Source organism: Dinoponera quadriceps, unplaced genomic scaffold (genome assembly GCF_001313825.1).
Source record: "Dinoponera quadriceps isolate SergipeBrazil2010 unplaced genomic scaffold, ASM131382v1 scaffold1782, whole genome shotgun sequence".
Taxonomy (NCBI): domain Eukaryota; kingdom Metazoa; phylum Arthropoda; class Insecta; order Hymenoptera; family Formicidae; genus Dinoponera; species Dinoponera quadriceps.
Genome location: NW_014555947.1, coordinates 844871 through 859342, shown reverse-complemented (window position 1 = coordinate 859342; position 14472 = coordinate 844871). Strand labels below are relative to the sequence as shown.

At 41.1% G+C, this 14472-nt stretch overlaps 3 protein-coding genes across 5 annotated transcripts in view; 1 reads left to right on the top strand and 2 right to left on the bottom strand.

Annotated features, from left to right (window-relative positions):
- Window positions 1-136: 136 nt before the first annotated feature.
- LOC106746009 (complement component 1 Q subcomponent-binding protein, mitochondrial) lies at window positions 137-2152 on the bottom strand. The gene is made up of 5 exons (XM_014622103.1): window positions 1755-2152; window positions 1311-1461; window positions 999-1201; window positions 774-862; window positions 137-381 (listed from the first exon to the last, which is right to left on the bottom strand). Exons 1-5 carry the CDS (start codon window positions 1969-1971, stop codon window positions 232-234), a joined length of 810 nt encoding a protein of 269 aa, XP_014477589.1. The 5' UTR covers window positions 1972-2152; the 3' UTR covers window positions 137-231.
- Window positions 2153-2545: 393 nt separating this feature from the next.
- On the top strand, window positions 2546-6761 carry LOC106746003 (replication protein A 70 kDa DNA-binding subunit). The gene is made up of 13 exons (XM_014622092.1): window positions 2546-2676; window positions 3325-3372; window positions 3495-3688; window positions 3765-3916; window positions 4026-4116; window positions 4333-4495; window positions 4638-4842; window positions 5013-5125; window positions 5204-5370; window positions 5526-5763; window positions 5860-5943; window positions 6046-6240; window positions 6409-6761. Exons 1-13 carry the CDS (start codon window positions 2647-2649, stop codon window positions 6526-6528), a joined length of 1800 nt encoding a protein of 599 aa, XP_014477578.1. The 5' UTR covers window positions 2546-2646; the 3' UTR covers window positions 6529-6761.
- Window positions 6762-6854: 93 nt separating this feature from the next.
- LOC106746036 (synaptosomal-associated protein 25) overlaps window positions 6855-14472 on the bottom strand; it is a 42349-nt gene continuing 34731 nt past the window's right edge. For all 3 annotated transcript variants that reach the window (XM_014622159.1, XM_014622157.1, XM_014622158.1), the window contains exon 7: window positions 6855-12583. In XM_014622159.1, the coding sequence (XP_014477645.1) occupies window positions 12521-12583 (63 nt within the window). In that variant the 3' untranslated portion in view covers window positions 6855-12520. The remainder of the gene's footprint in view (window positions 12584-14472) is intronic.

Below are 14472 nucleotides of genomic sequence, written 5' to 3'. Positions count from 1 at the left end.
TCTTTGACGATAAATCGAGATCGTAATTTTCAACACTATAGATATTTTTATTCTTCAGGAATACAATCGTACATTGCCCGCCACGACCGTATATAAATCAGGTTCTTGCGTATTTATGTGTTAAATAACTCAGAAGTGGATTGTTAAACATACATTATATTTAACAATTTTTCCTTAAACATACAACTATAGAATTGTAAGTTACAAGAAGTCTTAGATTAGCTCTTAGAACTACTGTCCAGACGTAAACTTGGACAAACCTTCCAGCAAGCTAACGTACGCCGTATGCTCGTAATTTGTGCTCAAATGAACGAGTTTTTCCGCGAATTCGTTTGAAATGCCCTTTTCCTCGAGGTAGTTCATCAATAGGTCGTACAGATACTGTCAAGTACAAAATAAAACTTAATTTGTAAGTTCTGCAGTTCTTCACGTATACAATGAGATTTTATAGAGCTTTGAAATGTATAGTGCGCATTAAAAAAAAATAGATCAATTAGAGTGAAATGATAAATCAAACAAGCAAAATAGTGCCTGGTATTACAAATAATCATAGAAAAATAAAAACAAAATCTCTAATGAGACAATTTAAGTTTTATTGAAAAGTTTGAATGTATTATTGTGTCGCATTCCTATTTCAATCAATCATGACAGATAGCCATGATCTAATTTGATAAGAATGTCTATATTCTCCCAAAGATCAATAATCAAAGTAGCCATATATCAGTACTTTGTACTCAACACTTTGGGAAATCAATTAATAATGAATTACTTACACCATCGACAATCTCACCGGACACCGAATATGATTTTTCAGTGTGATCACCCTCGTACAGTGTGATTTCATCAATGCCGAAGATATCATCTGTGGATAAGTATATAGTTGGAACGAGAGAATCAAGAATTAAAGAATTGACACTGAATGTAAATGTTGTTCGTGCTCAAAGCCTTGAAATAAGGTAAATCGTTATGGCTTCAGCCATAATGTAAATGCTACATACTGTAATTATCATCACTACCAGATGCACCAGGTTGACTGTTAAAAGAACATGTGAAGCCCAAAGTTTGGTTGCCCCTTATTATATCTATGGTAAAAGAAGGTTTGCTCTTCATTTCACCAATTTCCACATCATCCTGATTAGGATCTACTTCTGCATCAGTATCTGCATCCACTGTGTGGTTCACATTGAAGGAAATATGAATTCTGAAAGATAGGTGAAGGAAATATGAATTCTGAAAGATCAGGTGCTACAAATCGATATCTCGAACTTAAGGCAGAAATCAAATATGAAGAAGCCTAAAACTCGTCTTACGTATCAGAACCATCTTTTTTCTCGAGAGTAACCTGGGCACCATCAAGAGACACTGTGAAATCATCTAATTTTGTAGGTATTGTCTTCAATTTCTGTGCTTTCTTCTCTGCCACTATTTCCTCGGCCAGAAACTCTACCAATTCTTTTTCCGCTAAAAATATAAGATATAACTGGTCAATGAAAAAATATGATTCGAGATATACCTAACAAGATACAAAGATTGAATTACAATTTAGATGCCTCTATTAAATGTTTATACTTTGCTCAAGTTCGCATATTTCAAGTGATATGCTAAAAGTCTTTTTTTCGACACGATAAATGAAGGAAGAGTCAGGTAAGCGAAATAACTGCCAATTATTGGCATGATGAAATCATGCCAATTTATAAACGATAATCAACATCTATCTCGCGAACATCCGCGTAGAGGTACAGATAAATTGTCACCTTTGGTATGTGATTTACTGTAGCATTTTCGGGAATAGAAATTGTCATGCAGCTTTAAGGAGGTGAGAGGTGCGGCATCGGAGCCTTGCCGGCCCGTGCACATGTTCCACAATGCTCGGGTGGTTTGAGTGCGTGCCGTTCCGGCACTGCTGGACGACGAGGACGATAACACACGGAGAGTCGGGGCGCAGAGCGCCTTCCTGATGATGCCGTTCATGTTGCACGAAGAGAATCAGACGATGAGGAATGCGATGAATCTCAAGTCGAGCAAGCCGATGCAATGGAACGAGCAACTGGAGAATCGAGATGATGGTAATGGTGGATCGCACCGAAGCGCCCTCTCGTTCGCGCTCTTCTTCCGGTTTATGTTGGCGGAAAGACCGAATGCATTGTTCAGCCCGATATTCATAGGCTAGAGTCTACAGTTGGACGATATGGTATCGATAATGAAATGGGGTTTTCCTTCCAGAAAGATAGGGTTTTCTTTCACCATCTATGGAGGAAATTCCTATTTTTCTGGGGGAAAACTCTATTTCACAATGTATCGATACTATGTCGTCCAACTCTATATGCGCACAATCACAATTTTTAGCCGAAAATAGTAGGTCTGTTCGTTTTCGCTGCACTGTTGAACTAGTGCAATAAGTTTAAGTAAGAAAGTATCTATTTGTCTCGCTTCAATTTATTGCACTAGTTCAGCGGTGCAGCGAAAACGAACAGACCTAGTATTAAAGATTGGTTCGCAAAGGATGCTGGAATTATTAATGAGAGAAAGAGAGAGGAAAAATATCCACGAGACAATTGTTTGCGGAACACGCACGATCGTGTTAATCATTCGGCGGGAAGAATTGTGACGAAGTATTGTTTCTTGTGTCAATAATAATCCGAAATCATGTATAAGTTAACGGAAGGAGCTTTGGATGTAAATATATCGAAGTTACATTGCCCGGCAAAAGTTTTCTGACATCTGCGGCATTGTTTAACGTTGGTCGGGCTGTATTCTAATTTCTGTGCTGCGCAATGCACTTATCCTCCATCATGAAGGATTATAGATTTATAGATACAAGACATTAATATTATACATTTGACATAGGTTACTTGCTTTCCGACAAGAGACACAATTCGACCTGAGTCTAATTGTATCACCATTTGGCATTATTTCTCATTCGATAAAAAACAGGATAATGGATGATGTAACTGGACTTTTGTCTCATCCTGGAAAGCAAGAATAGTTGCTATTGCGACGTGATCTAAATTTGACTTTTCATAAAATTTTGTACCAAATAACCGTTTAATGGGTAATTATTTAGTATAGGTTTCACTTCCAATATTGTTGTAATTATGCTTATTCGACACGTTTTTGCTCGAAATGAAAGAACACAGTATTTATCAATAAAAAATAATAACATACTAGATTTAGGATATTCTAGAAAATATTTGGAGGATATGTAGTTAACTGTGCATTCTAAGCTTTGAATGTGAGATAATGCTGTCTGGAAACTTTTGACAGGCAGTGTATATCGAAGTAATTATATATGCATATTTCTCAACATATTGATTTTTATTTTAGAAAATTATGGATGGCATAGATATCGAGAAGCCAGTGGTTCAAGTACTGGTAAGTATTATGACATTGACAGTTTGACGGAATTTAATTCTCAGCTTTTGGCTTGAAAACACTACGAAGCTCGATGTCTGAAGTTCGTCTACAATTTGTAAATTTTTATCTTTATGTTGCAGGGTCACAAAAAACTGACCAGTTCTAGTTCTGACCGATATAGGTTGCTTGTATCTGATGGGCTGAGAACAAACTCATTTACCATGTTGGCTACTCAGTTAAATAACCTAATCACAAACAATATTTTAACCGAATTTACAGTCTGCGAGTTATCAAAGTATGCTTTGAGTTCAGTGAACAACGGTGGAAAAGAAAAGTATTTGTTTTTTTATTTTAATTGTTAAAATATTTAAGCATGGTTTTAATTTAAAGATTATATTTTATTTTATTAGACGTGTGATTATAATTCTGGAGGTCCAAGTAATAGCTTCTGGTGACAAAGTGGGACACAAGATTGGAAACCCAAGTAACATGAGTAAAGCAGAGACTGAAACTGCTAAACCTAATCTTAATCCATCCACAGCTGCATATCACCATAATAGTAGTAAGTATTTATGTTAATTGCATTTAAAATCATTATATATATATAATTTTATTTATTATATGATATTTTATAATGTTTTGAATACAAAGTTTATTTTTACCCTTAATAGATGGTACTATGCAAAAGAATGCTTCAAGTCATCATTCTTCTTCTGAAATATCTACTACTCCAATCGCAGCACTAAGTCCTTATCAGAACAAGTAAGAATTCTGCGTAAAATAGATTTATAGATATAAGCACATTAATATTACTCATGGCAACTCATTGCTTTTTTTTTTAATATGTACTTAAATATATATTAGCCATCAGTGCTATATTTTCAATGACCATTCATAAATTTAATATTTATCAAGTAAAATTACGTTTCTCAAGAATAACGAGTTTTTTTGGACATAACGATTATGAATTTTATTTAGATGGGTAATCAAGGTTCGTGTACTAACTAAATCTCAGATTAGAACATGGAGCAATTCCCGCGGTGACGGCAAGTTGTTTACTATAGAACTGGTCGATGAGAGCGGCGAAATTAGATGTACCGCATTCAATAAAGAGTGTGACAAATTCTATGATATGATAGAGGTACGTTTATTGCGCTATTTTGGCTTATTAAAACCAGTGGATGTTACATACTGAATGATGTATAGAGAAAAGTATAACAAATAAGTAATACTTTTTTCTATAGAAGATTGAAGACGATTAAATGTTTTGTTTATTCGTGTAGGCTGGGAACGTTTATTATATTTCGCGTTGCTCATTGAAGCCAGCGAACAAGCAGTATAACACTATGAAAAACGATTTCGAAATGAGCATGACCAGCGATACGGAAGTCGTGTTATGTCACGATAACAACGAGGATATACCGACGCTCCAGTTCAATTTTTCTCCTATAAGTCAGCTGGAGACCATGAAGAAGGATGAAACAATCGGTACTATTGCATTCGCTGGAAACTGTTATTTAGTATTTCGACAGGAAGAGAATTAATATTCATCTTTTTTTTCAATTTTTGTGACTTAATATTTTAAAGTTTGGGATGATAATAGCATTGATTAATGAATTAATGACGTAAAATAACGTTTTATATGTATTGATTGACAGACGTCCTGGGTGTTGTTACAACGTGCAGCGAGTTGCAAACTGTCTCATCACGAAATACCGGCAAAGAACACATGAAAAGAGACATTAATATAGTCGACGATAGCGGTGTGATGGTGTGCAATTTCCCAAAAATCTTATACACAAACTACACTCATTGTTACAATTAAATTAACTGTTTCTTTATTCATTAGGTATGCGTCACACTCTGGGGGAAGCAAGCCGAGGAATTTGATGGTTCGGATAACCCGATCGTAGCCATTAAGGGAGCACGCATCGGCGAATTCAACGGTGGGAAGAACTTGTCCATCGGAATTTCTGGTATAATCCAAAAGAATCCGGATCTTCAGGAAGCACACAGGTATAATCGAACTTGCTGACAAATTTCAATATTCTCCGTTCATACAGAGTGTCTCGTGCGTCGCTTAGTAAAAAGTAACTTCACCAACTTTTGGATAGCGATCTAGTAACACAGACTTGCACGATACTTTGTTACACGCGCAATATATATTTCAGGTTGCGCGGATGGTATGCCAAAGGCGGCAACTTGGAAAACGCCAAATCGCTGTCTAGAGCGGGCGGCGGCGGTGGTGACGTCAACGCACCATTATACACCTTCCAGGAGGTAACCGACGCGAAGCTGGGTGAGAGAATGAACGCTGCGGATGTGTTCTCGGTGGTGGCTACCATTAATATAATCCGCGTGGAGAATTCCATTTACAAAGCGTGCCCTGTAGAAAGCTGCAAGAAGAAGGTGAGTTGTACGCAAGACAAATAAATTCCGCGAAGCGGATGATGTTTCAGACTTCAAGGACGCATCCTGACTTTAGTTCGTTCGATGCTATTTCAGCTCGTCGATCAATCCACTGGGATATTCAGGTGCGAGAAATGTAATAAGGACTATCCAAACTTTGTGTACCGTCTGTTAGCGAGTGTACGTATCAACTTCTCTCGTATTTTTCTTATTTTTCTTATTGGATATCATTTAGAATTACCAGAACATGCTTTACTCGTCGTGCCGTAACGATTTTCCCAGATGAATATAGCGGATGCCACAGGCAGCCGTTGGATAACTGCCTTTAACGAAGAGGCTGAAAAGATTCTGGGCATGTCGGCGCAGGAGTTGGGCGAGTTGAAGGAGAATGATAACGACGCCTACATGCAGAAATTCGGCGATGCGAGTTTCAAGAGGTTCACATTCGCCTTGAGAGTGAAATCAGAGGTTTTCCAGGTAATTGATTATGAAATACCATTTTATCATTTTGACAGAAACTTTCTGTACACAACATATAAGTTCTATTCGTAGCGAATCTTTCGTGTCTCAACGAATTTATTGTATTCTAGGCTAAATATATTCGTATTGGAGAACAAATTTTTAAATCATTTTCTGTCATTTCAGGATGAAATGAGGATGAGGCATACCTGTGTCTCAATCTCTCCGGTGAATTACAATACCTACATGACGCACCTATTGAACAAAATCTGTAAGTTGGCCCACATCGAAAAACTGGAAGACTAAAAAATTTGATAGTTTTTTTTTAATATATATAAAAATAAGAATGTGAGTTTATGTTTGTAACTTCTATGTTCAGATTATATACGCGTCAGTACACGCGCGCATACTCTTTGCGTGCGTTGGTTATTATATTTAAGAACGTTTATAATTTTCAGCGGCTCTATGTGTTTTGTACACTGTACCTCATTTTCACATTTACGTTTATTGTAAAATAAATTCTTAATCTACGCATTCTACACGTTCCTGCTCATACGATTCCCAGTAATTCTCAGCTATCTCGAACTTAGGCGGAGACCGCAACAAGTGGGTGGAGGAAGAAACGAACGGCGTACAATACTTGATGGTTTATTATTTGCCAAGAAGTAAAATACACAGGCATTTGTTATAATGGTACTGTCGAGGAGAAACTTTTACGACGGTATCATAAGTACATCTAGCGACATTATATCATCGGTACTAAAAAGAGAGAAGCTGGTCTCGTCCCGTTTGTTTTCCCCCTGTGCTTATCGATAAACTTTACAATTTACAAATGCTCTCCCATGCTCGCCGTTCTCTCGTCTCCTCGTCAGAATTTTATTCTCGCCGTTCTATTTGGGATTGCCTCGAGTGCCTCGAAGATTGCGGTCCACGACACCTTGCACGTCTGCACGGTGGTCCCAAGTATATTTGTGTTCTCGCACTCGACTTCGCAGTAAATTACACGAAGAGGTGGCTCGCCGAACACCTCCGCCGCACGTTTTCCCGAGGTAGAGAATCGATCGATGAAACGAGTCCCGATGGCACGACCGACAAATCGGTCGACAATTGGGGAATCAATCGCCGCTTTATAAGTTCTACTACAGAGGATCAAGAATCAAAAGTGGACGTTGGCGGAGAAAGGCACACGAGCCTGGCTCAGGGTCTCAGAGTCGTCGGAAGTGGTGAAGAGAAAAAGTTACACTTAATCCAGAAGAAAGCCAATATTCTTTTTCTTTTTGATTAATTTCAATGCGCCGACGGTAAGCGTGTACAATTAAGAATTCGTATTTTTTATTCGAATCGCCCCGTTCCATTCCGTAGATTCCCGTAAATGCGTGAAAATGTTACGCTCCTAGTTGCAAATCGAGACCGTATATCGCACTGCAGGCAGACTCCTTTAGACTCTTCCGACCGCTAGCATAAACGTTAACTTTGCGATGCAGTTAATCGTGTCGAGGTATAACTTGTAACTTAAAAGATGGAATGGAACTGCTCCATGTTTGTATATAGGATGTCTGTGGATCTGTCGAATGTGACCGCCAGCTTCACAGAAATCCCCATCTGTTTCCTTAATTAATTTGAAAACTGTAAGGAATCTCGACTCCTCGCAACGTTCTCTCGCTTGCTCGCTCTGACTCGCTACTTCGTTTTCATCGTTCTTCATCGTCGATTGCCGAGGATATCCGGCAGCTTCGCAAAGACACGCTGTACGTTTATGAAGAACACGACTCTTTCTCAACCCAGACTTCTTCCACTCCTTCGTCCACTTTTCATCCCTCACATTATTTTCACCAATATCCATATTATTCTCTCGTTCACACAATCCCTTTCTTTCTCTCTCGCTCTCTCCCACGCACACTTATACGCATTCTTTCTTACCTCATTCTCCTCTTTCTCCTTCTCCGTTAATCTTTAATCATCTCTACCGGTCTATCTACCTAATTGCGTGTCTATACATTATTTTTGTGTGTTTTAGTAGGTGTTTGAAACGTATTACATAGACCTGTAGATTCGATATGACTCAATAAGTTTGGATAAGGGGACAGAGTCTGCGGGGTAAAGGGCAAGGGAGTAGGATAATATTCGTAAAATAAGTACGTAGTCTCGCAATAGGCGGTGATAAACAGTAACGACGAAGTAACAAGTACAATATTGCTCGATCCCGTATTATATATATATATATATATAATCTATTTACTCGTTTATTTATATGTATATGTATAATATGTATATTATATATAATAAAGATACTCCATTCTCCCGCGATTAGAGTAGCTTTTTTGCGACTCTCGACTCTCTACCAGGAGCTATTTTAAGAAAGAACTCACCGCGTTCGCTCCCTACATGGCTATGTATATATGTGCATATATATATATATATATATATATATATATATATATATATATGTGTATATATATATATATATATGCAAATAAATAATATGTGTACCAGTCATTCCGTTTCCGCCATATCATTTTCCAACGAGAGATTCGCTCGGCCAATTTGAAATCGACTCTTGTCCAGCGAAAGCGTCGAGAAAGCGTTTATCGTGTTTTCATATTGTACAGAAAGTGTTGAAATTAATCGAATAAACAGCACACGAGGTCTGTTCCTTATAGATGAACTAGCTACACTACTTCTATTTCTCTTCTTTACACGAAGTCATATATATATATCTATATATCTGTTTCTTTTTAAGTTCCGAAAATGTGCACTTGTTCAGCGACAGAGAACAGACTCATGATCACGACGTCGTTTCGGACTTGATTATTTGTGGTAATTTAACGATTTGTTATTCTCATCATCGGGAAAATCAACTTCCGAGTAAAAATCGGAGCCGATATGAAAAACGATGTTGCAGAAACGGAACAATACTCAGTGTATTGTGTACACATATCTATTTATAAATATTTAAAATTTCTCGACGTGAAGTGATCACTATAGGCCTAATGATCTCGCGTCGTAGCACATGATTTTCGCGCGCAATCTCTCCCTCTCACGCACACTCGGGTTTTATTTTTCCCTTCTCTCTCTCTCTCTCTCTCTCTCGTTCAAATTCTCGCAGCTCTCGCTCACTCCTCTTAGAGCACGTTCGTCCGGCGTCCAAAGGGCATCTTTCTTTCCTCTCTGAGAGAAAGCGAAGGACAAGCGAAATCGGAAAGGCTACGCGTTTTATTTTGTGCTCCTCCAATCCTCACCGGGCGCGCCGTTCAAAACCGACACCCGTTGGTTGCTTCTATTCACTTCGGTTATTTATCAGTTTCTTAAAAATTTCATAAGAAAAAAAAAAGAATGAACAGAGGCGTCGTCAAAGACGCCCATACATTGACTAACAATCGCATTAACATCCGTGTTACCGTGTGACAATAAATCACGACACGTTCTGAATCTCTAGAATAGTGCGCTAAAGAAGATAAGGTCGCGACTGTTACGACGACGACTGTACGCGAGGATAAAAACGATAAAATAACGGTCATTCAGTAAAGACGTCTTCACTTTTCTTCTGTCTTCACTTTACAGTGACGATAATCATCAAGGGGGCAAGAGGGGGGAGGAGGAAGAGAGAAGCGAACTCTCTGTGTATTATTATTCCGTAATTGTCGAGCGATAACAAGAATATCCGTTGCTCGAGATACTCCTTTTTTTTCTACGATAAGAGAGCATGAACACCGTGAACACCGTCACGATCTCCCTCAGGATCGCCGTGGGTACTCGCGTCGAGAGTACTTACGGGTATCGATTCTGGAATCCGCGACAGGATTGCTCCTCCTTCTTCTCCTCCTTCCTCTCTCTTCCTCTATCGGCACTCTGAATCTCTCCCTCTTCCGTTTCTCTTCGTACGATTTAACAAGGTGTGCACGTCGTTCTCGTGTAAATACAATAATGTACAATCTTTCTTTGGAGTTAAACCTTACTGTGATCTCGGCGCGATTGGCGCAAAAAGGGGGCTGGGGGAGGGGGCAAAGCAAGGGAATAACGGGCAGAGGGATAACATCTAACGCTCTACGCTGCTTGTTTGTGTGAGTCGAGCTTTTAAAACGACGAAAAGAAGACCTCGCTCTATCTACAGCTTCAGCAATTCTTAATCATGGCTGAACGCGTTCACTTCGTTGCTCCGGTTATCTCGATATATGTATATTTCTTGTCTTCCTCCTCCTTCTCCTCTTCTTCTTTATCCACTTCCTCTTCATTGTCGCACCTCTTCACCTCCTCCTCGTCCTGCTCCTTCGTCCTTCGCGCGCGATTCCACTTCCTTCCTCCTCCAAGGGTGTCGCCGACCTTTCCCTCTCTCTTTCTTTTTCTTTCTCAGCGTGCTTCTCACACCACGGCGGATACACCCGAGGTGGTAGATATTCGCGAAATACTCGATGATCGAATACGGGGGATGTGTGCAATTTTCTTTTGCGGGGGAAGAATAACGAGACTCCCTCCGCACCTCAGGAGAAGGGCGAGAGAGAGCTCACGTTGAGGGATCGCAGAAAGGAGGGATCAGTGTCGCTTTTCGTTCGTAGATAATGTCGCCGGTCGCTGTGTGCCTGGATATGGTTCTCGGGTTCTGCTTTCCAATTGATGTGTGTACACGTGTATGTGTGTATTTTTTTGGTGTTTGTTGTTTGTGTGTATGATAATATTTCAGTGTTCACATTCAGTGTGAGACAAGAAAGGAAGCCTGCGCGAAAGAAAATCGGAATAATTATTTCGCTAAAGAATTAGAGACAAGTGTGACAATGTTTGTACTATGAACTTGTTCCTCATATTTCACCGAGTAATATATCGCATCGATCTCCAGAGTCGATTAAACCGAGAACTAAATTATCAATCGATGCACTGTCCGTGCAATAATCTCCAGCGGCTAAATATGTATAACAAGATATATATATATTTTTTTTTCCTCTTTTTCTCCCTTCTCTCCTTTACCTAAATTTCACAGTTGGACAACTCTAATCGTGTCGAGAAAACGAAGCTGCTAGCTCTTAACGAGCCAGCGACTGGACTTGGACTCCAGTCGACTAACACACGATACTTCGACAGTCTCCGCTTGGCTAGAAATTCCATCGGCACTTCGTTGTGATTGGTGTGAACGAAACTCCTGGTTTCCGATCGGGGACCAAATTTTGGTCCAACTTCAATCGCCGGTCAACCGACATCGAAATATATACACTCGGCCAGGAGACTTCCGAGACTTCGATGTCGAAGGTTCGAATCCCCGATCGACGGGGATTAATCGCCGTCGTAAAAATAAGAGGAGCCTATTTCGGAGATTAGATTTAATTTCCGGTCATAACGGAATGGAGTCGTTGACGACGTTGACGGATTAGAGCGAAAGGAAAATGATCCGAATTCAATTCGATGCCGAGTCTGAAAGGCGGATTCGAACGTCCGCATTTAGTCGATCAAATTAATCCCGTTGGTCGGACAAATTATGGAATGACAAACAACCAGCCGCGAACCGACAATCAAATTTAATCTCCGGATCCGAGGAATGGTATTTGCGATGCTTCTTCAGCGCGTGAACCCTAAACTTGACGAGGGGAGTAAGCTTGGGAGATCACGTTTCGTCGGATAACGTAACGAAGGTAACAAAATTACAGAACTCTCCTTCAATGCAGCAGCAGAGTCAAATTGTTTATTTCCCTTTTCTTTCTTAGCGGATTATAACAATCACGACAATAATTTAGAAGAGACACAAAGCCGAATGCGACACATCTGATCGGCGTTTAAAGAATCCAGGCGGATCGCTCGTGAGGCGCGTACACAGTGCAATCTACATAATCCTCGCTTGAAAAACACCTGTCGTAACGCTCAAATGAGGAAAGGAATTGCGACGAGCCCGACCAGTGAGGTGGACGTTTCATAACAGGGTACACGCTGTCAAGTTTAGGGTTGAGTATGTATTTCGGGAACGTCGACGATACCGAGCCTAGGATCGGCCGACGAGCCTGCTCGATGTCGAAGGTGGAGACGCACGAACGAGCTCAACGAAGGTAACGCGAGCAGACTGAATCGCGAACAAACAATCGGCGAATGTAGTATATGCTGTCAAGTGTAATCGTGCTGCTTGTTGTTGTTGGTGTCGGTGTTGTTGTTTTTGTCGTTGTCGCCGCTGTGTCGTATTGTTGGTACTATTTTTGTTGTTGCTTTTATGGTGATGGTGGTAGTGGTGGTGGTGGTGGAAGTGGTGGTGGTGGTGGAGGGTGATGGTAGTGACGCTCGTGGCGGCCGACGGAGTGCGGGGGGCGGTCGAGAGAGTGCGGCCTTACTTGAGTAGCTGATGGGCCCGCTCGTTGGCCACCTGTATCCTCGACTCGTTCGATTCGCCCTGTGTGTCAGAGAAAACAAAGAAACAAAAGAACGGCAATGTCGTATGAAAGCGAGCTGCGGGCGGGCGGGTATTCGGATTCGGCGGTCGTTGCGGTTGTTGTCAGGGAGGATCGAGACACGCGAGTGTTGCGCGTGCACGTCGGATCCTCAGGTCTTGCGAGAACGAATTTTCAACGGGCTCAATTCATTCAAGGCCGGAGCCAGTAGCAAGAGCAAAATGCGGGATGAAGGTGCCGGATGAGTTAATTGAACCAGCACACGGAATTACTTGCACTTTCGAGGCGATTGTCGAGGACTAGGCCTGCTTTCTTTCCTCAGCCCCTCTCACCCGTCGAGAGCCTCGCGGCCAACTGTCGCGGCGCTTAGCCAGAACTATCGATTTCACATGACTTGCAAGGTGCTCCCTTATTGCTGAAGAGTTCTTTCATCGTTGCAATCATAATAATATAAATAATGTTGGTAGCGTATAAGAATAACACGCATAGAAGACTAGTTTGAACGAGAGCTTTTTTCAAAAATAGCGGAAAGTCTCACAGATCTCGGGAAGTTGATGATCCCATGAAGCTGAGCACGATTATCAGTGGAGCTTGACGGGTGAGGCGAGAAGCGGCGAGGGGAAGAAACCGTCGAAAATCGCCTGGGAAGTGCAAGCAACTCCGAGCACCGAGTTAAACGAACGGAGACCTCGTTACACACTCATACATAGTGCATCGTCGTCGGCCTGTGGGAAACGGAGAGTCGTCCAGACCGATAACGATCTCCTCGAGCGGCGATGCGAGGACACGCTTCCGTGGCAATGAAGTTAACACACCGCGCGAAAGATATGCATCGACAATATTTTGACGCGATAATAAAATGAGTACACACGAAGCACCAAGTTGGAGTCGTGATCGCGGAGTTGGAAAAATTACTTTTCAAAGGTAACTCGTTACTGTCATTAATGGGAAGGATAACAGCGTTACACCAAGTGATTACGAATAACGCGTCATTTCCAAACCCTGCGCGATCGATTTAAGTACATAAATTCCGTCGGTTAAATGTAGATACAAATGAAAATTAAGCTCCCGTTCTTCCTTCCCGCGGTACCGTTCGCTCGAACGTCCTCGGAACGATGAAATTCGCGCGCTACTTGCCGTCCACTTCGTATCAAGCGCGTTAACCCGATCGACCCCGAGTGCACCGGAGCGAAACAGTTCCACGGGCTCAAAGGACGGGATCGTCAACGAAGGGCGCTTCGTCGTCGTCGTCGCCGCCATCAAAGACAGCGGAATGTAGGCTGAACGACGAGCACGCGCTCGTGACACAATCACAAACGAGAACACGATGGATGTGGGCGTCTCCAGGATTGGGAAAGTTACTTTTTCAAAGTGATCTGTTACTCGTTATTGAAAAGTGTGTGTGTGTATATATAGTCACCGTTGTTCATTCGCAAAGTAACTCGTGTCGGTTATCGTCACTCGACAAATAACGAGCCGTTACAATTTTCGTTACTTTTTTTCACCGAGTTTAGAGTAAAAGTTTTTAGAGTAGATCTCTCTTCACGAAAAATAACAAATTTAACTTTGCAAAAAAATGTAATTGTGTTACCGTTACAGTTAATAACAAAAAGAAAAAGAATAACGCCGTTACTGAAGGAAAGTAACGCATTACTTCCCAACCCTGGCTGCATTTCATAACAGACGTGGTGACGTGGAGTGATGATACATCTCAGTGCGATGCACTTTACCGCTCGTCACGGTACACCGTGCTTCTTCCCTAGATGGTGTCTCCATTAGAGAGCACGATCGAGACCGCGAGAATCTGTCCGAACGGGTTGAACGTTCCTTGAATTGACAGAATGATCGTTTCACGATGTCCGATAGCGTCTCCGTTTATTTAAGTGTCACC

Bases quoted from the DNA above. Each gene is read 5' to 3' on its own strand.
- LOC106746009 (XM_014622103.1), bottom strand. From the start codon at position 1,971: ATGAACGGCATCATCAGGAAGGCGCTCTGCGCCCCGACTCTCCGTGTG. The intron at 1,462-1,754 runs GTGACAATTTAT...TTATATTTTTAG, and splicing joins CAGTAAATCACATACCAAAG to CGGAAAAAGAATTGGTAGAG. The intron at 1,202-1,310 runs GTAAGACGAGTT...CCTATCTTTCAG, and splicing joins AAAAAAGATGGTTCTGATAC to AATTCATATTTCCTTCAATG.
- LOC106746003 (XM_014622092.1), top strand. From the start codon at position 2,647: ATGTATAAGTTAACGGAAGGAGCTTTGGAT. The intron at 5,126-5,203 runs GTGTGCAATTTC...TTTATTCATTAG, and splicing joins TCGACGATAGCGGTGTGATG to GTATGCGTCACACTCTGGGG. The intron at 5,764-5,859 runs GTGAGTTGTACG...ATGCTATTTCAG, and splicing joins TAGAAAGCTGCAAGAAGAAG to CTCGTCGATCAATCCACTGG.